This window comes from Doryrhamphus excisus, chromosome 11, assembly GCF_030265055.1.
Source record: "Doryrhamphus excisus isolate RoL2022-K1 chromosome 11, RoL_Dexc_1.0, whole genome shotgun sequence".
Lineage (NCBI taxonomy): Eukaryota > Metazoa > Chordata > Actinopteri > Syngnathiformes > Syngnathidae > Doryrhamphus > Doryrhamphus excisus.
Window position 1 is genome coordinate 5,661,492 of NC_080476.1, and position 25,717 is coordinate 5,687,208.

A 25,717-nucleotide genomic window follows, 5' to 3' on the forward strand; every position below is an offset into this window, starting at 1 on the left:
AAGAAATACAGCTGTGCAGTTTCTCCACAACTCAATACAAAGAGCATAACAGGTCCCCTTCAAGGTCTTAGCTTCAAATACTTGCACTTTATGTTCCGTAATGTTCCATTTACATGCACTTGTACTGCAGCAGTTCAGTGTTGTGGAAGTTCATATTTCTCATCAACTAGTTCAAGTTCAGTTCACACAGTATAAATATGAATAGTTGACATTCATAGTTCACCATTTTAAATTTTGAACTAGTTCAAAGTTCAGTTAATTTCCATTTTTTTTAGATGAAACGTGAGAATGATCAAAGAAAACTATGGCATTCCTCACCACCTAAAACTGCTCACTGTTTACAATGATGTATTGCCCGAGTGGAATTATAGAATATTGAATATGAATGGTTTTCTTTATTTTTTTTAATCCTATGCATGTTTGTTTCTTCACATACTGCAAACAAAAGCCACAACAAATTATACTGTTAATTCATGCAATGAAATCAATTTGTAATCACAGAGCTATGTATCCAGAAGTCCTCAGGAGCACTTGGGAGTGTGACCAATCACAGTGGAGTGGGCTTACCTAGACGAGGGCCAGGGGTGGAATAAATTAAACAAGTCCATGGAAACACTGCAAAAAGAGGTGCAGATTATGGAAGATCTAGAAAGCTTTCTGTGCGGTTTATTGTGTGTGGCTGCTCGAGAGGAGTCCAGAACTCAATACAAAGAATTGAAGAATGATCAACAGCCTGACCTTTAAAGAACGACTACTCTTTATTCTGCTTTATTTTGAACAACAATGAAAAAAAAAAAACATCATCGAGCATAAGCAAGTCACACATTAAGCAATAGCATACTATAATTTCACTTGATGAATCAAACAATACTGCAGCCATCAGAATCAATACTTTCATTGCTGCACTTATATTAGGTCATCCAGGTCTCCAAAAAAAACCTACAAAAGCTGGAAATCAATGCCCAGTTAAATCAAATGTTTCCCTTTCCCGTAGTGAAATGCGCGACACAGCTAATAAGAAATGAAAACATCAAATCCTCACACAGCAAGGCATTTCAGTCATGGACAATTACAAACGTGTAATATCTAGCTTTAAATCTCCACAATATAGTAAATATATTTTCTGTATGACTTCATTTTTTAAAATCTATTCTTCAGGGAAGCCGTCCTACTGCAATAATGAATTCTATGGCTTTAAGGGATGTTTATATATATTTTATACAGTATACACGCAAACATTTACGACATACTGTATCCATCATTCGTTGTAATGGGTGATGCTGGTTTGTATCACTTGCAATTGCGGCACTGATGATGAATGCTATAAGAAAACAAATAAATGCAAAAAAGCACTCGAAAAGCTTCTAGAACAGTCTTTTCCCACAAAAAAAGAAATAATTCTTTTAAATGTCTCTATTTGGCCTCAAGGGATGAGTCACGCGTCCGGAACCTTTTAAACATAGCATAATGATAAGTGTAATAATAAGTGTGCAACTGCAGCAGCAAATAAAGCGAGTGTAAGCAACGCAACCTATGCTTGTTGTTGAAGGCTAACGTGACAATGTGGAAACTGCTACACATGCGCCACATTGAGTTTTCTGGAATCCACCTTCAACTCAGTCATATACTATATATATATATATATACATATATATGTATCTCAGGATAGAACAGCCATTAAATGTACACAAATGACACCCTGAGATTTGATTAAAGTAAAATATCCTTCAATAGCCGTTAGAGACATGCAGCCTGATAATAATCAATAACTCGCAGAGTCAACATGGGCCACCGGACTGGTGGCACTGGTACCGGTGATACTGACAGATGTGTGTGTGAGATGGTTTTGCAAATTAAGAAACATCCTTCTGAGGGCTTGGCCTGACTCACTGCATAATAAGAACTGAAAAGATGCAGGATTACAGCATAACACGCATCAGCATACACTGCGCTAAATACAGTACATCACATGGGTCATTTACAGTACAGCGGATGCTCGATACTGTATGGCAGTGGTGGGCCGTCAGAAGCACTGACCTACATATACAACTTCAATTCTAGTAGAATTCCATCATTTTACTATGAATGAAATGTCATCTTCATTTCCTGGCGTGTTTCTTTGCTGCACTAATTCCAGCACGTGAATGTTTATGTGTTGGCATGTCTCTGTAATCGGTCGAGGGCCTTCAGATTCAGTTGATGAGAGCACATGGAAAGATTTAGGCTCTAAATAATCAGTATCTCTGTATTTTCTTAGCATTATGTATATTTTTGTCACGTTATTAGTACCTTTGTGTAATGCCACTCCTTGTATATTATGTCTTTGTATGTTATAAGTGGTTTGGATAATTATGTCCCTACCGAGAGCCCAGAAACATAATGCATGGCACGCCACTGCTGTAAAGCAAACAGTAGTGATGTACAGTTAGATGAAAAATCCATACTTCCCTTACCAGCTCTTTGGGATCTAAAATCTACTTTCTCTTCTGCATGAGCAAGGTTGTGCGTAAACACAGCAAAACATCACTCCATCACCAGCCGAAATATGAATGAATAATTCATCATTCACATATTGAATGCTTTCACTATATTATGTCCTTTAAAAAAAATTAAAATACAATTTTTCACATATTTGTCATTTTTGTTTTTTCTGCTGTTGCATATTAGCTTGCCCTCTATCTCAATATGCTTCAGGGTTTAAAAGAAATGTCTTCTATTCTTTTAAGCACTACTTTATCAAATTTACCAGACACATTAGGTGTATTTGCACAAAGTATCACTGGCAAACAGTACTTTTCTTACACAATATACTATAAGAGCTCACCGGTGTGCATGCAATGTACAAGGTCAGGCAAAATGATCTGACACATTTGTAGGTTAAATAAAAGGCAAATAAAATAAAGAAACAAAAAAGTGTTTTTATTTTCGAAAAGTACATATAATGCCATTGTTTTTCATTTGTTTTTCAGTTGCTGCCATGAATTGGACTGGTGAGCATCGCGCTTTCATTGTGGAAACGTTAATCAAAACAAACCAATCTGTAACTGCAACACAACGAGCATTACGTTTGCACTTCAATCTTGGTAGACATGATCCCGTACCAGCTGGAAACACCATCTTGTTATGGGGTACCAACTTCAGAGCTACTGGATATGCATTGAAACCAAAATCAACCGGCCCACCTCGCACCGCCAGAACTAATTTCATTTTTAAAACGTAATATAACAGAATGGCATTATATGTATATTTTTCGAAAATAAAACTTTTTTGTTTCTTTACTTTATTTGCCTTTTATTTAACCTACAAATGTGTCAGATCATTTTGCCTGACCCTGTTGAAATGCAGCATCATGGAGCTAAAACTCAACACAGTGAGTGACCACCAATGGGAGTGGAGAATACTGTTGATAGACAGATGAGGACGCCGTGGCACAAGCGAGTGAAGGTGAAAAGGTGTTCCCTGTGCGCATGCACCTTGAAAATTGGATCTGCATGTCAGCCCTTTTTGCCCTACATCCGCTGATTCGAATCTGATGTCTCCTCAACAGTCAGCCATTTAAAAACCTGCTCTTGAACTTCTACCGATGATTCCCTCATGCGTCCATTCACTTGTTATTTCCTGTTAGCTTCAGCTGGGCCGCCTGGGCTTGCGTCAGTTTATTCTGAATGTCAACATGTCTGTCAAAGAAGCTGACGATCGCCGGCTCGTTGAGCAGCGACGCCAGGACCTGCTCGAACGAAAACGACCACTCCATCTCGGCGAGCTCGTGACCCGCCTCCTGGGGGCTGGAGGTGGCCGAGCTTTCGGTGGTAGGAGGAGATTCGTCCTCCGTAGCCACGGGAGTGGACTTTGTGGACGAGGCCGGGCTGCTGGGCTCCTGCAGCCTCCGGCCCACCTCCTCCATCCTCAGAAGGAGGCTGGTGACGTGGGCCACGGCACGGTACAAGGACTCCTCCTCTGGGTCGCCATGGAAGATGTTGTACAAGGCCTTCGAGAACTGAATGAACTGGGCCTGAGATTAAAAAAAAGATATTCAGCTAGATATATATTTAGTAATATCATTAATGAGATATCCATATTGGTTACGTCTTAAAGTTGAGCTTTTAATTAGAGTTTCAAATGTAACTTAGGTCTCCTTGAAATACGGCCATTTCTCATTTATCACGCTTAATTAGTACCAGACCCGATCGCGATAAGTGAATTTCCACCAAGTAGGATTCAATATTAACTCACTCAGTACCAAAGATGTATTTATATGTTTTTGTGAAGACCTGATGTATTTACAGTACATGTCATTTATGTTTTTTGTGCTTGCTAAATGAACAGTTTTAAGCCATAAAAACGGCTACAAGGTGGCAGAAGTGCATTTTGCATGGATTTTTGAATGTAAATACACAATTAAAAGAGCTCGGTGTGGATCTTTTGCATGTAAATACACAATCGACAGCAACATAGGAAGTGAGAGCACATGGAGGAAGGTTACGGATTGTAGAATAGTCTTGAATTAAGACCTTGTCCACATGTAGCAGGGTATTTATATATTTATATTATATATATTCATTCATTCATTCATTCATTCATTCTTTCATTCATTTTCTACCGCTTTTCCTCACGAGGGTCGCGGGGGTGCTGGAGCCTATCCCAGCTGTCTTCGGGCGAGAGGCGAGGTACACCCTGGACTGGTCGCCAGTCAATCACAGGGCACAATATTATATATATATATATTTATATTATATTTATATACTATATATTATATATTTTCCCCTCTCCGTTTATGGTGTCCACACAACCTCGTATTAAAAAAACAAAATGCATCCACATGTAACCGTATACATGCATTGGGAACCACAGTCATAAGCATACCAATCCTGCAGGCGGCAGTATTTCCTTCAATTCTATCCAATCAGAATCATCCTCTGTCATCCTGTCACTTCCGCAAACATAAAACACAACTCATTTGTGTGGACTGACAAGGAGGCAGAATTACTTCTCAACGTTGTTAACAAATCGCAAGAAACTGTTGATTGGGAATCTTGCCAATTGGAGACAGAGTCTGCTAAAAGGAGGATGCCTCAGACTTGAAATTGTTATTTGAACGAAGATGGCTGACCTCAAAGTGTTTCTCCGCCTCTGCTCTTTAAAATGAAGCAATATTTGGGTTTGCAAATACACGCAAGTAAAACTAGCGGTTGAAAAATAGCTACAACCAACACAGTTGTGAGAGCATCCATGTTATTTCTGATGTAAACACAGGTCGCGTGTGTGAGGTCACAGCATACTTTGTCGCAGGTAGTGACGCTGGGAAACATAAAACTGGTTATTGGCGTCCATACCCAACACATAATTAGATTGGTTTTTTTTTTGGCCTTCATTTTTACGACCAAATAACTGCGGGCTTGTGTGGATGATAGGCCAAATGGTGGAAAAATAACTTTGTTTGATGAGATAGCTGGCTACACTAAGGAAGTCAAACAATGCACAACGATGAGCCAATTCAAGAAACAATACAAGCAGTTGATGTTTGCTAAATACAAGGATGAAGAGTCTTGAACCAGTCATGATGTGCTATATATATCACTATATTGACACTTACTATGGTACACATTATGTCATTGTATGGTCATATCACCTTGTAATTCGTATGTGTCAAATAAATAAATAAATAAAAATTACATTAAAATAATACAAAAACTTTATAATAACAAAAATAAATAATTACATATATCGGAAAGGCAGGAGGTGAACAAATGTAACAGTTACTGATATACTGATACTGTTAAGTACCAGATAAAGGGGTAGGATTTAATAAGCTTTACTTCTTCCTACTCCTTTTGGACATGTGGAACTGTGAATTGTTTATGTGATGCACGCAACTGCAACCTGATGCATGTTCAAATGAAATTAAACCATTACATGCGGCCACGTACCAAGACTCAAAGTCAACCCCGCACCTTAATGAACTAACTGATAAATATTTTTAACATCATCAATAATGTAAAGATGTGAACAAGAGAACACACCGACTTACCTGATTAATTCTAGGGAGGTCCTTGATGGCTTCCTCTTTCCTAAGTATTTCATTCTGCCATTGTTTCAGGTAGGCCTGCAGATCCACTTTTCCTCTACCTGTCCATTTCACACAAATCAATCAATCAATCACACACACGTGTGTATTTGTACAAACCATTTTACTACATACCTCTCTCTGGACTTTTCTTAATCACACCATCTTCTGGAAGTTCATATTCTGTCAAATATAAACAAGTGAGCAAACCACATTCAGAAAACCTCTCAGAGGAAAATCAATACATTGAAGGGCGGAGGATTCTTTAAGGAAAGGGAAAGTGAGGAAGAAGGAAGAAGCAGTAAAGAGGCTGACCAGGAAGTCTAGTCAAGTGAGGAGAGTCTTCGGCAGCTGGGAAAAAGTTGGGGAGTCTTGGTTCCTGTACGTGCAAAGGGCCACCTGTGAAAGCTAGAATAGACTGATTGTAAGTGTACTGAGAGACAGGATGAAGGATGAAGAAACAGAGGAGCATCAGGAAGAAAATAGCAACCAGGAAAACATTGCTCATAGGCTCGCTGCCTACTTATTCACATCAAACAGACTACAGGGTATAGTTTGGAGCATGACTAGACTCAATGATTTGGAAGTTAAGCCTGACCAGTCCAGGGTGTACGCCACCTGTCGCTTAAAGTTGGCTGGGATAGGCTCCAGCATACCCAGGTGACCCTACTGAGGATAAACAGCATAGAAAAATCCATTTTCTATGCTGATGGATTGAATTTATGCATATATGCTGTGGGAGCACATATGCATATAATTTTGTGTGCTTGATGGGAACACCAATCAGCACAAGGAAGCAGTGACATTGGATGCGTTGCCGGGGTAAACAACATGATAGGCGACTATGATTAACGGCGATCGGGAGAACTGCAGGAACCTGCTGTCTGTTGCGATTTAGAGGGCACTTGTGTTCGAGCGAGCTGCAAACATTTTATACCACCCTCGGCCTGGCCCATGTAGGACTCGAGCCACTAATGCATGCATGCAACCAAAGGAGAATGTTGCATTACAAAAACGTAGGATTTACTCACAGTTAAAAAGGTGTTTAGCAACAGTTTTAATATCCATTCCTTGTCATTGACCATCAGTCATTTTATTTGGCCCAAATGGCAGTTTGTTGTATCTTTTTACTGCAACTAACTGTTAAATCTGTTCTCCTAATCCACTACTATCCTGTTCATGGTCACATGTGAGCTGGAGCCTATTCCAGGCCAGAGGCAGGGTATACCCTGATCTGATCATCAGTCAATCACAGGACACAAATAGATAAACAACTATTCACACTGACATTCAAGGGTGATGGTCTACAGTTAAGCGAACAAAGACATTTTGAATGCAGGAACTCGGAGTACACGGAAAAAAACATGGACGAACACAAAGTTCACACAGAGAGATCCACATCTAAAATGAATGAATGGGTTGAATTTCGCAGCTTTACTCAATCAACACTTGTGGCTTCCACCCCCGACCTCGGAGTTCAACATGTCCAAGCAGAACCCTAGTAATTCTACATTTGATCAAAGTTACTTAAGATTTGTCAGATCAAAACATGATCAAGGCTTCTATCAAAACATGTGATAGTAGCATCTATTACACTACTTCTATTATCTATTACTCTATTAATACATCTATTCTACTACTTCCTGGTAGCACACTCTATGCATCATGGGAACTGTAGTTCTTTTTTTTAACCATAAAATAAAACTGATGTACTGCAATTTATTTGACATGTGTTGACAAAACTACATACAAATGATTAGTAGTATTGTCATTATTTCACCAATATTTCACCATAGTTCACCAATTAAAAGCATCATGCATGCATAGTTACTTTTTTCGTGAGTACATTTCCCCAGTCCAATATTTAGTCATTTTAGCTTTCTTAAAAATAATGTTAAAATCATCTTATCTCGTCCCTACGAACCCAATATGGTGTATTGTCTCGTTTCGTGAGCTAAGTGTATCGTGACACAACTAACAGTAAGTACATTTTATGTATTTTTGGTGTAAATTAAACACTTAAGCACAAAAATGGCAAAATGAACAGAACTAGACAAGACCTATTCAAAGACATAATATCTAGTATTCTACACTGGCCACTAGGAATGCTAACACGTGAGTCTTTCATTCATTTTCTACCGCTTATCCTCATGAGGTTCGCGGAGTGCTGGAGCCTATCCCAGCTGTCTTCGGGCGAGAGGCGGGGTACACCCTAGACTGGTCGCTAGCCAATCACAGGGCACGGATAGACAAACAAACATTCACACTCACATTCATACCTATGGACAATTTGGAGTCACCAATTAACCTAGCATGTTTTTGGAATGTGGGAGGAAACCGGAGTACCCGGAGAAAACCCACGCATGCACGGGGAGAACATGCAAACTCCACACAGAGATGCCAGAGGGGGAAATCGAACTTGGGTCTTACTTATGTCTAATATGACGTATTTCCTATTATTATGTCCACTATATTGGCTAATATGAGTGTAAAAGTAACTATAGGGGTGTAACTTCATGTTTAGAGGGCTCTAGTAATGTTAAAAACCGTATCAATAAGGTCATAATTTCTATGCTCCAGCAACGAAAATGTTATATTTATTAATAAGGAGTCGTACTCCCCGGAAATGCAACTGTCACAGTCGTGTCCGTAACCAATTGACCATGATAAACGAGGGATTACTGTCCACATACGTTTAAAAGAATAACGATTCTATTAATTTTTCCCATGGCTGATTGAGGAACGCTAGTTCAACAACTCATTATGTATATTAATTAAGAGCTGTATTCGTGCCACAAACAGGCCGTGACCATCTAGCCGGGATGGTGAAGAAGTATCGAGAATCTCACGTGGCCGCAATCTACCAAGCTGTCCGCTGTAAATTCAACACTTTGTCCTCATAAAATGCCTTCACAGCTATTGTTACCGGGACAGAGATCTTTTACCCCACATGGGCTATTCTTGGCGCTGCTTTCAAGTACACGGTGCCAATCATGCAGATGAGAGACACACATTGAAGGACAGACTCCCTCCCCTGGGCAATGTGCTCACTGAATAAACACTGCTCCCGCTGATATGGGCTTGATCACTGGCATGACAACAACGGCTTCATTTTCTGCTGCTCCTGTGTTGCCTGCACTATTTGCTACACTGTAACAATATTTGTCTTTGTGAGGAGAACAATTAAGTCCCTTGATTGGTTCATCAATGGACTAAAAAGTCCCAAGACATTTGTCCATAACATGTTAATACAGACTAGAAGGCATCTGACTTCTTCATGGTTGTTGAAAAACAACATGTTCAGTCCATAATGACTTTCTTACCGATATCCAATATACTGTAGCGCCTAAAGAGTCATTCAAATTCATATGCCAGTGTGTGGCAGCACTGGATGTGCGTGGTGGTGAAGTGTCTCGCCCAAGGACAACAGTGACCGGGATGACGGAAGCGAGGTACAAACCACCAAAGAGTCCGGTTTCTGGACGACTCCTGAGCCACTACCACCAGCACTTATCTTTATTGCTAATATCAACTGATACAGGCAGCAGATCTTCCCTTAAGCCAGTGCTGCCCCCGATATGAAATACCAGAGAAACTGATAATATCTATTCATTTATCTCTACTGTACAGACTGAACTTGAAACTGAAACCAGGAAAATGCAACAAAATGGAGAGCATACAAGTCAAATTGCATGTTGAGTACTATAAACTTGTACATGTTGGCACGTCTGCACAAACATTGAAAGTGCACCCTGCTTCTCGTACCCGCCCACCCTGACAGTTCCTACATTTTTTTTGGACCAGTCTTTGATATTTTGTAAAACCCGTTGGAAAACTTGACCATGTTTTGTGGAGTTACAGTATATGCACAAATGCCAAAATGGTCATATCTCACAATGTTAAAGAATCCTTTTTAAGAATTTCTGGCTCGAGACGGTGACCCAGATCACCCCCAAACTTTAATCACTTCTTCCATATCCCATTTCCGACAATTCCTGAACATTTAATCCAAATCCAATCAGAACCTTTCAAGTTATTTTGAACAAAAATAAACACATAAAAGCTGGAATAACACATGCTTTGTGCTCATGACCAACAGTCAACTAAAATAACATGTCCACTTACAAACAACAACAAAGAATAAATTCACAAATAAGAATCAACTTCAATAATGCTGGTAACATTCTAAACACAATATGTCATGCATGAACGCAACATGAAGGAAACATTAAATTAATAATAAAGAATAACAATTCAAGTCATGAAGATGCTTGATGATCACGTACCTGGTGGCAGATGCAGCTTGAAGAGGAATTTAAGCTTATTTGTGAAAGACCCACAGTACAAAGTATCTACAGGAGACGCAAGAACATGTTAGAGGACAAATGTGAATAAAAGCTACAGGCAATGAAGTGCGAACACTCACCCAGGGCACAACAGAACTCCTTGAAGTTGACTAAACCATCCTGGTTCTCGTCGATAAGGCGGAAAACCCAAAGAGAAAGGGTGCTTTTGTTGGTGCAAAAAGCCCAAGGCTCCAGCAGGGAGAAGAGCACCGTGAACTGCTGAAAGCCCAGCTGGTACTGCTCTAAGTACGCCAGGCTCGGGTCGTGATGGTGCAGTGCGGGGCTTTTCATGGTCCAGTAGCAGCTGAGAAAATGCTGCCTCTGAAATTAAATAGATTTTTTTGGAGACATATTTTCTGGGACTTATGAGCATACTTCAATGTATCAAATTGTACTCCCGCAGTAAGGGTTACATGAGTGTAGTGCGTCCCAATTATTTTCTGTCATGCCCCCCCTAAGGGGCCGACATTTTTTCGAGAGAAACTGATAATATTGATAACATTTATTCATTTATCTGTACTGTACAGACTGAACCAGGAAAATGCAACAAAATGGTGCATACAAGCCTATTTAATAGTCGAATTGCATGTGGAGTACTATAAGTCTGTACATGTTGGCAGGTCTGCATTAAAATGAAAGCCTAACGCCCCAACACTATTTGAAAAGCACTGCATTATTGAGAGTTAAGAATGTCCAATCATTTTTTTTCTTTGTCTATCCGTTTATTTAGACCACACAGACACGCAAAATTAAGACATTGTTGTCCATGAATGCATCGGTGATAATGAGGAAGTGTGGATGCATGTTCCTGCCGTGCGTGTGTGGGTTTTCTCCAGGTTTTTCTCCTCCCACATTCCAAAAACATTAATGTTAATCGGCGACTCCAAATTGTCCATAGGTATGAATGCGAGTGTGAATGGTTGTTTGTCTATATGTGCCCTGTGATTGGCTGGCGACCAGTCCAGGGTGTACCCTGCCACTTGCCCGAAGACAGCTGGGATAGGCTCCAGCACGCCCACGACTCTTGTGAGGATAAGCGGTTACAATATGAATGAAAAAAAACATGAATAATTGTGGTCAATATGTGCATAAATAGTAGACCATATACAGTATGTATCTATATAGCATAAATACCCATTCATACAATAGATGAACTTTGTTTTCACATTTAAAAAAAACATTTTTCTTTTCTCTCATTTTTAAAGTGTGGCTTTTTAAAGCTTTTATTTTGCTGTGGCATTGCGCCAATATCAATTACATGCAGCATAAAAGCCTGTCATGTTTGGGGTTAGATGAAGGAAGAGGCTTGGGAGATGAAACCACAGAATCTTGATGAAGTCAGGGATTCGTGCATGGCTGTTTTTGTTTTACTATTCCAGATGATTTTATCAGTTAGTTATTTGAGTCATTGCTGAGACGTATGAATGGAGTCCTCCCAGATCACGGGAGTCATACACCAAGGCACACTGACTTTATCTTGTGATGTTTTTTGTAGCTTGTTTTGTTTGTTTGTGTTTTCAAAGGAATATATTCATTTTTACATATATTATTTTGGTATGTGACAAGACTTGTCCTAATTAAATGCTAAAACCCGGACAGCTATTTAGCCTGTTGTTCTGTGTTATGCAGTTGAATAACACAGAACATCGTAGGCTTGAATTTAGTGAAATAGATGTGACTTACAGTCCAGTGTGACTTATAGACTCGTCTCTCACTACACTGCGGTTCGAACATCTCTCCTTTTCAAATATTAATGACTCTTTCGTAGTCGAATATGCATACTTAAGCAAATTGTACATACTCTTGGTCTAAATTAATCATTTTCAAGCATAAAAAATGAACGGAAATACAAATATAAAGTGACATAAGCAAGCTGGAGTTGACCGTGTTTGTGTGAGTTGTGACAGCAGCGCCTGTGTGAATGTCCACTGCATATGTGTTCTCCGCTTGTTAATAACGTGATTGAAGTGTATCGTGACTCTCTTTGACCACAGCGGTATTACAGTAGTATTCGACACTGGTCACTCGGTTACAGTAATGTTACATGGATGAGACAATAGCCACCACAAAAACTACGCTGTCAATTCTAATGTGTGAGTGTCAAAGATGTCTATTATATTGGGAAATGGAGTGGTTAGCATGCACCAGGGTTCGATTCCCTCCTCGGGCATCTCTGTGAGGAGTTTGCATGTTCTCCCCGTGCATGCGTGGGTTTTCTCTGGGTACTCCGGTTTCTTCATTCCAAAAATATGTATGCTAGGGTTAATTGGAATGGTTGTTTGTCTATATGTGCCCTGCGATTGGCTGGCGACCAGCTCAGGGTGTACCCTGCCTCTCGCCTGGACATGGCTGGAATAGGCTCCAGCATGCCCACGATAATATAGAAAATGGATGGATAGATATTGGGTAAGATGTCTAGAGGGATCTAATAATCCTAAATACTGTATTTTGAAGGTCGTAGACAGGTTTCCTATGCTCCAACTACAAAAATATTCCACTTATCACTTTCATGTCTGGAACCAATGAATGAGGGGATTACTGTATATGATGCATTTTTTGACTGATGCGATTTATGGTTTTGAAAAAACACAATACTAAAAGGTGTTTACCATATTATTTTTGCTTTTGGAGTGTACTCACTTTGAATAAATTGTACAGTTCATCAAGCTGGGCTGGAGTAAATTTGACTTCTTGGGATACCACACGAATCTGCAAACAAATCCATCCTTACTGACAGGTCACAGAAGCATCATAGAAGGAATGCAGTGGTCACTTACAACGTTTTGCTTAGTGGTGTCCTCCAGTGTCTGGATCACAAACAGCTTGTTCTTCTTTCGTGAACTTTCAACGTCCTCCGAGCGAATGCTGCCATATTTCTAGTGCGCAAAAGGTGATCAGTCACTCACATGCTAACCAGAGTAAAGAAAAAACGGAATAAATCGCTGCGGAACCTCATAGGCTTCTCGGATCAGTTCACTGATGTCTACTTTGAAGTGGGATTTATCGTTGTTAGTCACGGGGGCTTGCTGCACTGTTGGTGGCAACGGGCTGTCTTTGTTTGTGACACTATCAAAAAATCTAAAAAGGCAAAGCAAGGATGAGTCAAATGTGAATTCAGAGGAGCTTTATGGGAAACACGACATACTTGTTGAGGATGGTGACCGCCTCGGCATCATCGTGGCAGCTGATCAGAGCCTCCATATTGTAGTTGAGCACAGCCAGGCCGAGCTGCAAAATGGCTTTGATGCCGTCGTAGAAAAAGCAGTCCACCACGTTCACTGCGCTTTCGATGGGCAGTACGCTGATGAAGAGCGTGAGAAACCAAGACAAGGACACGGACGAGAAGAAACTCAGGTCTGTCATGTTCTCCACCAGCTGGGGGAGGTTCTCTCGAATCAGATCCTCGAAAACAGCCTGGTCGACCAAAGCACCTGAAGAACACCATGGACACATCAAGCCTGAAACTACCCAGGCCCAAACTAGTACTGTACTTTAAAAAAGGAAAACATACCAATTATGACTTTTTATTCTGAAAAAAAATGTTGTGCCATGCAAGTTCACAGAACAATAAATTTAAATAGTTGTGCACGTTTTGAAACTGAGCACTACTGTTAGCGTGCAAGTTTAAAAAGCAATATAATCTTCCCACACCTTGCAGGTGACTGAATCTACATGAATTTAGCACTGAAATGAGACAACAATAAGCCACTTAGTTTGCGAGTCTGGACATTACCATTTATGTATGTCAGCACAGAACCAAATTCATTAGTCACTGGTGTGCTAGAGCCTACCCCAGGAGCCTTGGGCACCAGTCAATGACATTTAGGTGATGAAACACAGCCCTTTAACTCACCTATAATTCGCCGGTTGAAATAATCTGGCAGCATCCTTTCACAGACAGCCACTAAAAGCCAGAAAGCCTCCTCCTCTTTGGCATAGAGCAGCAACACAGACGTGAGAATGTTCATGGCCTGAGCAGGAGATATGAGACACTTTTTAAAAAGACACACTGCCTTTAGAGAGGTGACACACAAGCATGCATTTGTTCCTTGGCTTAAGATACGTACTGTAGCTTTAATGGTTTGAATGAAATGATCAATTCACTACAATGAGGTTGTAAAAATATACCACAGTAATCTCATGTATTGTCATTTACAGCTAAAAGTAAAATCTTATCAGTGTGCATTTTTCAGGTGGTGGAGACCGCAGACAGACAGTTGGGGTATTCTGTGAAAGTGGCTTAACAAACCAGGCGTTGTGCTCATAATGCTGCTTTTAAAAGAAATTAAACCCTAAATTCCCCAACCGGAATTAAACGCTATTGTGACGGTGGTTAACAAATTGGCTTTGTGCTCTGTGCTTTCACATAAAAGGGGGCGTTTGACATTGTATTATTCTACTTTATCAAGTAATGCAGTGATTCCAGCCGGTATACAGTATTTTAGACAAGATGAGCAAGTAATTGTTATGGAGCATTATCATAATTCAAAAAGATCATCATTGGCAAAAAGCAACACTGTTGCCACCAATAGAGCAAAGGGGGTACTACAACTGTCTTTTCATTTTTTTAATGTCTTTATGCATCCATTTTCGATACCGCTTATCCTCATGTGGGTACGCTGGAGCCTATCCCAGCTGACTTTGGGCGAGAAGCAGGGAACACCCTAGACTGGTTGCCAGCCAATCACAGGGCACATATAGACAAACAACCATTCACACTCACATTCATACCTATGGACAATTTGGAGTCACCAATTAACCTAGCATGTTTTTGGAATGTGGGAGGAAACCTGGAGAAACCCACTTGCGCACATTGAGACACGCAAACTCCACACCCAAAACTCCAACACGCAGAGTGAGCGCAGGCTATAAATGTTCTGTATATTATTTTTTTTACGGTCAGGCCGAACACGCAAATCTAGTCTGTATACAATGACAATAAAGACTATTTTGACAGCTAGTGACTCACATCTCCCAGTGCATAAACACTGATCCCTTTATTCATGGCTATATCAAAGTGAAATCATTAATTAATGATTAATACTTACTTTCTGACAAATTAGTAAGTAGAAGTTGACGCTGTACCTCGTGGTGACCACTCGGTGGCAGTAATGACATTTTGTGGCGACTTTTCCTTTGTGACCCTTTCCTTTTTGTATAAATAAATTAGTGTTTTATTGCAGTTGATTGATGTTTCAGAGTACTTATTCCTCCAGCCAATATTGGAATATAAAAAGACCAACAGGCTGAGTATTTTCACAAGGACCGATGTGACGTATTTAATATTTCATATTGAATTTTATTCCCGACGCTCGGCTCAAAGAGTGAGTTTATGTAGCGTATTCCCTCGCTTATAGATGGATAATTTCATAAGGGAATGAAAAAGGTAGTGCTGCTCAAATTTTTTCTTTCTTCTAAACTAAATTTGTTTGGCAGTATAGCCCTCCATTACCTGGCAGTAGCCAATTTTAGGGTTTCTGTAGGCATAAGCGGTGAGGACTCTACGGAGAGCGGATATTCCAGTATCACTCTGAAAGGCAGGATGCTCAGGTAGAGACCGATGAAGGTCTCTCTCGATCTCATCTGTCGCCAGCGTGCTTGTGCCCAGTGACTGTTCCACCAGCTCTGTGTAATAGCCGGGATGAGTGGCCATGTCGTTTACAGCTCCTTGTCCACATAGGGGGAAAAAAAGATGAATAATGTTGGTTAATTGCCTTATCTGCTTGAGAGTAGGGCTGCACCATGTTTACACACGAACAAACCATGTTCTCAAACCATTATTATCATTATTATTAGATTCATCACTGCTTTGTTCTGCCTTCATTCTTCATGGGAGTTCCCGGAAGGACAGCTTTTTTTCCAGAAATTAATAGAAAGACAAAATAATCAAGTCAAAAACATGGCATGCTCACTCACTCCACCATACAGTCATGCACATAATAAAAAACAGTAATTTCATTAATGAGATTGCTTCTCTCACAAGCTGATGGAAGCTAGCCAATGCGTTTCAACATCAGAGCCAACCCAAGGAACGCTATAACGGGGAGTGAGGGAGTAACAGCCATCATGCTAACTAAAGTGCCGAAATGAGAAATTCAGAAATCAGTTCGAATATTAGCATCAATCAAAAACACAATTTTTTTTTCATTGTTTTCTGCAGCTCTTCTTGAGAGGCATGCCTGATGTAGAAATACCTGAAAAAAGCATCCACAGTTCTCCTCTCAGGGCTTCTGGGACACCACGGACGATCAAGTCGCGTGTCTTCCTGGTGAAAAACATACTTGTACCCCGTCCGTATTCCGAAAAATGGATGTTCCAAGACTGCTCCTTCATTTTTTCTTTGAGCTGTTCAACACAAGGAAACACATATTAATGGACTCTTCTGATGGATACTTTTTTTTTGTACCTGGATGTGACATAAATGTAATTGACAAGCACTGAGGCTGCTTGTCGGCCGAGTGGTTAGCGTTCAGGCCACACAGCTAGGAGACCAGAGTTCAATTCCACCCTCGGCCATCTCTGTGTGGAGTTTGCATGCGTGGGTTTTCTCCGGGGACTCCGGTTTCATGCCAAAAACATGCTAGGTTAATTGGCAACTCCAAATTGTCCATAGGTATGAATGTGAGTGTGAATGGTTGTTTGTCTATATCTATATGTCCAGGGTGTACCCCAGTACTCTCCAGAAGACAGCTGGGATAGGCTCCAGCACCCCCCACGACCCTCGTGAGGATAAGCGGTAGAAAATGAATGAATGAAAGAATGGGGTAATACGAGTGTAAAGGTGACTATAGAGGTGTTATTTCCTGTCTAGAGGGCTCTAATAATGTTAAAAAACATACTTCATAGAAGTATGTAAACATTATGTGCTATATCTATGAAAATACTGTATTGTGTTCATGCATAAAGACTGAATAACCCCAATAAAAGGGAAAGTGACGGGTGCAGGGAGACTTATTTATTATCATTTAAACATGATTGATCCGTGATTAATGAAATATATTACCTACTGCTGGTAAAAACCTATATTTTTATAATATTTATACATGTTCTCACTTTCACCCATGGCTTCCAGTCATTAGTCACTTTCCTGGGTATGTCCTAAATGTATCATTTACCATTTTGGGGTCAAGGTTTTCAACATCCTGAGGGTGGAAAACAGTCATGAGAGCCTCAGTGCTGACTGCCTTGCTGCTGTCTTTCTGGCCCACCATGAGCGTCACATCGTCTGGGTTATCTTCAAAATGGTTGATGAGCGACTGACACTCGCCTCGTATGACCTTGGTGGAGAGGAAGGATGTTAGAAAGAACCCCGTGAATATCATCCATGTCAAGGAGTCAAGTCACGTCTTACCTCAGCTGAAGCGGAGTGCTGAGGGCTGGCGGCGATCCCACACCTGCTGCGAAGCGTGGTTGCCAGACGCTGGTAGTCCCGAACCTCGGTAAAACGCAGCGCTCTCTTCCCCCGCACACACACCGTTAAAGCGCGGCTGCTAGAATCAGGCTTCTCCACATTTACGACCTGGAAGATGGCACGGCGTTGGCCAGACAGGAAGTCATTTCATCAAATTCAGTGCGGAGGAAGAAAATGTCAGAGTGGAATAAATCAAGTGATGTCGTTTGATGTTTTACCTCCCGCATTGGAATGATGATGTGACATTGGCTACCGTCCTGGCTGGCAAAACATAAGTAGTTCTCAGACAGACAGATCTTGCCAAGTGTATTAAAATGGCTGAAAGGCACCCACAGGAAACTCTCATGGACTTCTAACAGATTTTCCTCTCTGGGAAGCCTGAAAAATATCCGGAACTGCTCACTCTTTGCGTGAGCTTCTAGGCCTCTGCAGGAGAACAAAAATTGTCATGAGCATCATCATCAACAAATCTGCAGGCACATCTCAATGCATTCATTCATTTTCTACCGCTTTTCCTCACAAGGGTCGCGGGTATGCTGGAGCCTATCTTCCGGCGAGAGGCGGGCTACACTGGTCGCCAGCCAATCACAGGGCACATATAGACAAACAACCATTCACACTCACATTCATACCTATGGACAATTTGGAGTCGCCAATTAACCTAGCATGTTTTTGGAATGTGGGAGAAAACCGGAGTACCCGGAGAAAACCCAATCATGCATGGGTAGAACATGCAAACTGCACACAGAGATGCCTGAGGGGGGAAATGAACCTTGGTCTCAAAGCTGCGTGCTAACCATTCGTCCACCGTGCAGCCATTTGTCACAAATATTATTCATTCACTTACGTACAGGACATTTATTATGTGGTAAGGATAGTCACATTGTAAGCGTATGTTAATCAGGGGGTGCCACATTCTCGGCTAGGGCACAACACTGGATAAGGCTGGCTCTAGTTGTACGCACACATATGCTGCCCACACATGTGCTTCTTTAAACATGGAATGAGTGTATTTTGTGCAGGACTGGCTTGTCAGCTGGGTGTGACTGACCTACTTACTAAAACATATAGGCGGCCACGATGTGGTTGAGTGAGCTGAACTCAGTTTAATCAGCGTCAGCAGTCTGTGGCTGCTACCACAATAACCATAACACAACTACTATAAATCATAGCTTGTGTAGAACTAGAGTATTTACAAAGTCAGTTCAGATGCAGACATTTCTGCAACTGCGAACACCCATGAATGATTAGATTAGATTCAACTTTATTGTTATTGCTCATGTCACTGGTACAGGGCAACAAAATGCAGTTAGCATCCGACCAGAAGTGCAATTTTATAAGGACCTTATTAGTAAGTAAATGTAGAAGTAGAATAGAGCTGTAAATGGACAGATCTATGTACAAACTATAACAGGCTGTGACTATAATACAGTGAGGATATATACAGGGATATAAATGACTATAATATGGCTATTGCAGAATATACAGATTATAAACAGTATGCACAGTATGGATGTGACAATATATAATAACAGTAATATGTACAGTATTGCAATGAAGTGACTATGATGCTCTGATAATAGGTTGGAATTGTCTTTTTTAATGCAAGCCATTCATTGTATGGCTACTTTGAACACACTGTGGCATAGTGGGAATAAATGGGTCGGCGTAAAGTGTAGGTGTTGCTACTGCACAGTGGGCAGTGTTTTCTGGCATTATGATGGAAGTTAGTTGTGATATGACTCGCTTGCTGAATGCTTTAACCGATGAGCTGGAATTAAGTCTCGTATGGGCCATAGGTATGAATGTGAGTGTGAATGGTTGTTTGTCTATATTTGACCTGTGACTGGCTGGCGACCAGTCCGGGGTGTACCCCGCCTCTTGCCCAAAGACAGCTGGGATAGGCTCAAACATGCCCGCAACCCTCGTGAGGATAGGCGGTACAGAAAATGGATGGATGAATGGAGCAAAAACAACAGCCCCTCTACATTTACACTAGCTATACTACCAATCATAATGACTCACAAACAAAATCTAGCAAATATTCAATAAATGATACCTCTTGGTAATTTGCAGGGGGTCAGAGAGTGCAATCTCTTTCTCAAAGGCCTCTTTGTCAAACAGGCGCTTGATGGAATAGTCAGCTAGCTGCTCCATGATGACGAACGTTTCATTAAGGTGCAGCAGCATGGAGAAGTAGTGATCCTCCCCATGAGCCACCACATGGATGCTCTCAGTCAGGATCACATTCGATGTTTTCTCCAACCTCCACATTTCGTCCCAGGAGATGACCAGTTTCACTAAAGATTTAGCATAAAGCCATTAATGTCTGCTTCAAATGCAATCATTACATCAACAGTACTGTGAGCACCTACAGCTGTGTTCTAAATGAAGGCGAACAGGAAATAAACATCAGAGCCTGTGCTTACCCTCAGCTCCTAGCAGGTAGGAATAGAAGCAGAGGAAGTTGGTGCTGAGGTACAGCCAGCCCTGGCAGGGCACTTTGCCTTTCCAGTAGCTGCACGAGTAATATGTCACCAGCTTTTCCTCCGCTGGCAGCGCAAACCAATTTTGAAACCTCAAGTACGCCTCTCTGAACTTCTCGGGATCATCCTCCAGCACGTGGGAGGTCTTTCCTTCTTCAGCGATCAGACCCTGAAAATACAACATACAGCAAAACCTTGGTCAGTTCCTGAAGGGCCGTTAAACAAATACATTTTTCCCATGAGAAATCATTAAGAGGTTTTACAATTATATAGTTTTACATGCAGAAAACAATTAGAAATTAATATAAATACATATAAATCATGAATAAAAGGGATAAATTAATATTTTAGATTACTTTTACCTTCATTGAAGACATCATTCTTTATGTGATTGTTCCCAAAGACACAATGTAACGAGATCAACATTTTCCTCTTCAACACCACCTTTTCGTTTTGCCATGAGTTATTTCTTTAACTCAATTGTGCTTCTCAACTTAATCACCCAAAATGGAGCCAAAGAAAGTAGAAAGTGCCGCGATTTTTGATAAAGAAGGTGAGAAACAACACTGAATTCAAGAAATAACTCATGACAAAATAGGAAGATGAAAGGTGTTGATCTAGCTGCCACATTGTGTCTTTGGGAACAATCATGTCTTCAATGAATGTAAAAGTAACCATAACTGTTGATTTAGCCCTTTTTAGTCGTCATTTATATGCATTTATAATTGTTTTGTGTATGGAAAACTATAAAGAGAGGTTTTTGTTAATATTTTTGAGAGTCAACTGCTGATGACATCATCAATGGGTGACGTTGCTGACTTCTGGTTGCTATTTTATTAGCAACGTATGCTAACAAGGACATGTATGATAAAAATACACAAAGAACACATTTCGACTGACACAGTGTATAATAACATGACAAAACGAACGCCATATTGTAGGCTAACCGCAAAATTTTGGTGTAAATTTTAATGTTAACCAAACACTAAGCTCATTGGGGGCGGACGCTAACATATGTTCCACTGTATTAGGTCATGTCAATTTCAATATCAGTTTAATTAAAAAATGCAATTAAAAATATATCCTTGTGTGTGTGGATATGCTTATATGTGGAATACAATGTCTCAACAAACATGATTGTTTGAAATGGGCATTTTGTCTTGACTTTTCGTACTCTGATCTTGCCCTGTACAAAGCTGGTGATGTCCTCGCTGGAGTCGAAAACAGAGAGCGTCCGCATGATGTTCTGCTGCAGCCAGTCCCAGTGCTGGACAATCTCCTCCTTGGTGACGCCTGATACAACATCAAGAAAAGGAAATGACAATCACAAAACATTTGACACAGCTATTGTTACATTGTAGCAAGAATGGAACAATATTATATATGCATACCGCATGCTATGGACCAGTACACTTGTGAGTCCGGTGTGTGGTGCAGTATGCGGAAAGGAGCCACTTTGGATGTGGAGTCCAGCACCGTGTCCAGAGTTCCCACAAGGAGACCTGAAACATCGAGTGGAGTGATATTTTTAACAACACTTACAAGCCAGTGTCAGCATTACGTGGAATGTTCAGGCAAAGATAAGGAGAAATGACTACAGTAGATCCTCGCTTTTTGCAGGAGTTACGTTCCACACCGACCAGCGACTGGCCAAAATCTTTGAGCAATGGATAGGGCCATAAAAATGTCTGTTTTTAAACACATGGCCCACTCCAAGGGCTGCACGATGACTTAGTGGTTAGCAAGTTGGCCTCACACTCAGGAGGGGGAGGATTGTGTATTCGCATCTCTGTTGGAACATCTCTCAGTGGCGTATGCATGTTCTCCTAGTGTGTGGGTTCTTGCCTGGGTATTCCGGCCTCAGTTAATTGTGGCCAGAATTGAATTTTATTTTTTTTTTTAAATGGCAGGACAGTATACACTGTGCTTAAAATTGCAGTTGTATTCTGCTTGGTTACAGGTTTTCCAACCTTCCTAGTACATGATAAGAAAGGTGATGCTGACCAACGATGGCCTGTATATAACCTTCAAATGAATCTTTAATATGTTTGGATGCCAGATTGTGTCACGTGCTGACAGAGCAGACTGTGATTCTGAGCTCAATATCAGTGCTACAGAACTAAAACAAATCATATCTTGGGCTTTAAAGCTTCTTTCCCACATGGCCTCCATGAATAATTCACTCGCAGATAAATGTGCTGGACTTGCTGCTATAAAGGACTTCTTCGTATGTTCTTTTCGCTGATGAACGTATCACATGACAGAATGCATCACCATGCTCTCATCTCGAGGCAACAATAGCCATCTCACTGAGGAGAAGAGATTTCAACACCTGAAAGACGCTTCAGACATCTCTGGTGCAGGAGAGGGCTTCAGCTACACACAACAGTCGCTTTTAGATGAAGTAGTGGTTAACCTCTATCATTAATGCAGGCACGCACGGTTCATTTGTCCTCATGGAGAACACTTTCCATTACCATGTATTATCTGTTATTTATTTCGACACTCAAAGAGCCCCAGATGGTATAAATTACGGACACGGTACTGGCATCCCAAAGTCCTGAGTTTCAACAGATCTCTACTCAAGAATATGTAAATTTTAGGGTCACTCTGATCGATCCGTCACCGATCAATATCGGACAATTTCTGTAAAAAAAAAAATCAGTAAATTTTTGGGCAAAAGGTGGGGCAGACCCTGGACTGGTTAAACTAGAGGTGCAAGCCACACAGAGATGTCCAAGCTGAGATTCAAATCCACTGAACCACCTGGCTGTGAGGCAGAGGTACTAATCACAGGACTATTATCTGCAATGCTACTTTCTTGTTTTCTCTGCTTTTGCCTTTAGGTTACGCTGCTGTAACAATTACATGTATCTAGTGGCGGATCGATAAAGTCCTATCTAATCTAAAAAAGGTCAAAGATGATCAATAATTTAATGGATGCTGTTAATTCGACAACCATTGGTTGCACTTTGCACCATTTTTGACTGTGAAAACCACAAAGCTCACAGAAATGCTGCAAAAAACAATTGCAAATGATCACATGAGGGCAATGCCACAAGTTCACATAAGAAAATAGAAGTTAGGCCTACATTAGCTGCATCCTTATAGCCCATCCATCCATTTTCTATGCCGCTCATCCTCACTTGGGGTATGCTGGAGCCTATCCCAGCTAACTTCAGGTGAGAGGCGGGGTACATCCTGGACTGGTCGCCAGCCAATCGCAGGTACTCTATAATATTGTGACAAACAAAAGTGTACCTTTTCATTCAGTTTCTTCAAAAGTCAGCCAAGTTCCTTCTGGGCATCCAGCTCTTAAAAGACAGACATCCCCCGGGTCTGGCTTCCCCGATAGCCTGGCTAACTTCTGTTTTGTTCTGTGAACTTGCAGCATGTCTCTCATGCAGTTGTTTTGGTATTTCTGTGTGTTTTTAGCGTTTGTTTAGCATTCTTGCAGCGTTATGTGATTGCGACAGTTTTAATTTTCCCATTGCATTTGTTTTATGGTGCATGTATGTGCATGTATGGTTTTGGATTGTTCATGTCCCATGTTAGCCACCATTCTTAAATATATATCTTGTGCAGCACAGTTACATGCATTGTGGTATTATTTTTGTTCTAAATGATATATTTCTTCTCTGGTGCAATAACTGGAGGCTAATATCCAAGCTAACCTGGAGCATAGCTGCAGACACAAATCAGGAGGCATAAACAATGCAAACATATGCTGCACTTTCTATGTGACCCTTGTGTCTACTCTCTGTATGCTATGGCAAACATTAAAAGATAAATGGATAGTTGACAATGTACTTGTCAACAAGGGAATCCAGCTCTTCACTATTTGTTTAAAACCTGTTGCAGTATATGTGAAGCATGCTATACAGTAGCACACAGTCGTTCCGTGATAGGTAAAATGCGCCAGACAAGCACATGCATGTCCGTTTATGATCATGAAAACAACCTGCTAGCTTCGAAACATAACATCTATGCATGATAAGCGTGAAAACATACCCGCTAACGTTACCTGTCAAGCCGCCTCCACCCTCACCGTACCCTCGCCTCCTTTGAAGCACAAAATACTCATGGTCCTTCTCGGTCACCCATAGTTTAAAGGCGTTTTTCAGGAGTATCTCTTCGGGTTTGAGCCACATGTTTTAAATGCTGTCCACGGCTTCTCTGTTAAATCCTCCTGTCATGTCACGGTTACCTCCAACGCAGCACACACCAAACCCGTGAATAATTTGTTTGCGTCCGCCCGGATGCTTCCCTTCCCACGTCGACAAGAAACATCGCCTGGAGCAAAGCATTGTGGGATTGTAGTTTTTTTTTATAGTCGGGCGCCGCCATGACAGCCAACGTAACAGACTTGACAAATGAATACAGTACAGTAGGGATGGACAATACGGCACATTTTGGCATCGATCCCACACCAAGAAAATGCAGTAGACAACTAATATTGGGACAGATACGCATACCGATATTTTTTACTTGAAAATGTAAGGATTTTGTGAAAATGTCTTTATATGTCGATCATGTCTGAGTCATTCACATCCTGGGGCTTTTCACATGTAGGGGTTATGACCTGTAAGCATCAAAATTATTAACAAATTCGAACAGAAGTTTTTTAATTGTTGTGTAGTTTCTTTAGCGTACCTATAATATCGTAACAAATTACAAACAAATTATCAAAGCCTTTTCAAATCAAACAATTTATGTACATGTCCATCTATCCATCTATCTTCTATGCCGCTTATCCTCACTAGAAGAACACAACAAATAACCTCATAATTTGGTCAAAACAAAAAAAAACTATGAGGTACTGTCAGTGTGTGTACTTCATCTACAATTATAACAGTACCAGAGGATGAATATCAGGGGTTTAAACTTTTTAACAGTATTTTGGGGGGACTTGGATGCATTTATTAACTAGTATGACAAAAAAGTCAACACTTTCATTTTCAGTAATTGTTGTGGAAAAAAAATTCTGTCATCCTAAGTAGGAAATAAAATGCCTGAAATAAATACGGAACTCTGTTAGTTTTTATTACCTTTGCAAAACGAAGGGCTGGGATAGGCTCCAGCACCCCCGCGAACCTCGTGAGGATAAGCGGTAGAAAATGAATGAATGAATGAATGAGTATTCAGTCTCTGGTGGTGACACACTTGCTTCCTGTCTTACAGGAAACAAGTGTTGGCCAACAAGCATCTGACTTGGTTGTTGTTGAGCGCAGGCTAAGTGCGTTTGTCACTTGGCTTCCCACAGATGGATTTTAGTTCACATGTTGAGTGCAACATGAGGCGGGGGAAATTATTATTTTAGTGCCAATTCCTTAAATGAATTAATGTATTTGTCATGCAACAGAAACTTGAACAAAACTACACAATAAATAAATATAAGAACATGTGTACG

General features: G+C 40.7%; 1 protein-coding gene across 4 annotated transcripts; it reads right to left on the bottom strand.

Annotated features, from left to right (window-relative positions):
• Window positions 1-754: 754 nt before the first annotated feature.
• On the bottom strand, window positions 755-24,593 carry tbc1d8b (TBC1 domain family member 8B). Of its 4 annotated transcripts, none has more exons than XM_058087566.1 (21): window positions 24,332-24,593; window positions 21,699-21,809; window positions 21,482-21,600; window positions 20,251-20,476; window positions 19,881-20,121; window positions 18,040-18,247; window positions 17,762-17,929; window positions 17,526-17,687; window positions 16,605-16,755; window positions 15,863-16,077; window positions 14,264-14,381; window positions 13,556-13,841; window positions 13,362-13,488; window positions 13,188-13,286; window positions 13,051-13,119; window positions 10,491-10,731; window positions 10,351-10,416; window positions 6,380-6,472; window positions 6,200-6,247; window positions 6,029-6,126; window positions 755-4,012 (listed from the first exon to the last, which is right to left on the bottom strand). In XM_058087566.1, exons 1-21 carry the CDS (start codon window positions 24,456-24,458, stop codon window positions 3,605-3,607), a joined length of 3,381 nt encoding a protein of 1,126 aa, XP_057943549.1. In that variant the 5' UTR covers window positions 24,459-24,593; the 3' UTR covers window positions 755-3,604. The 4 variants fall into 4 exon arrangements, with proteins under 4 accessions (XP_057943549.1, XP_057943551.1, XP_057943552.1 ...); XM_058087568.1 differs by having other exon boundaries at window positions 24,319-24,466; XM_058087569.1 differs by lacking the exon at window positions 24,332-24,593 and adding an exon at window positions 23,569-24,207.
• Window positions 24,594-25,717: the final 1,124 nt, after the last annotated feature.

Coding starts and splice junctions, on each gene's coding strand:
- tbc1d8b (XM_058087566.1), bottom strand. CDS start 24,458: ATGTGGCTCAAACCCGAAGAGATACTCCTGAAAAACGCCTTTAAACTA. Junction 17,930..18,039: donor TCATCATTCCAATGCGGGAG/GTAAAACATCAA, acceptor GCCATCTTCCAG/GTCGTAAATGTGGAGAAGCC. Junction 6,473..10,350: donor CAAGCTGCATCTGCCACCAG/GTACGTGATCAT, acceptor AGTCTATTCTAG/CTTTCACAGGTGGCCCTTTG.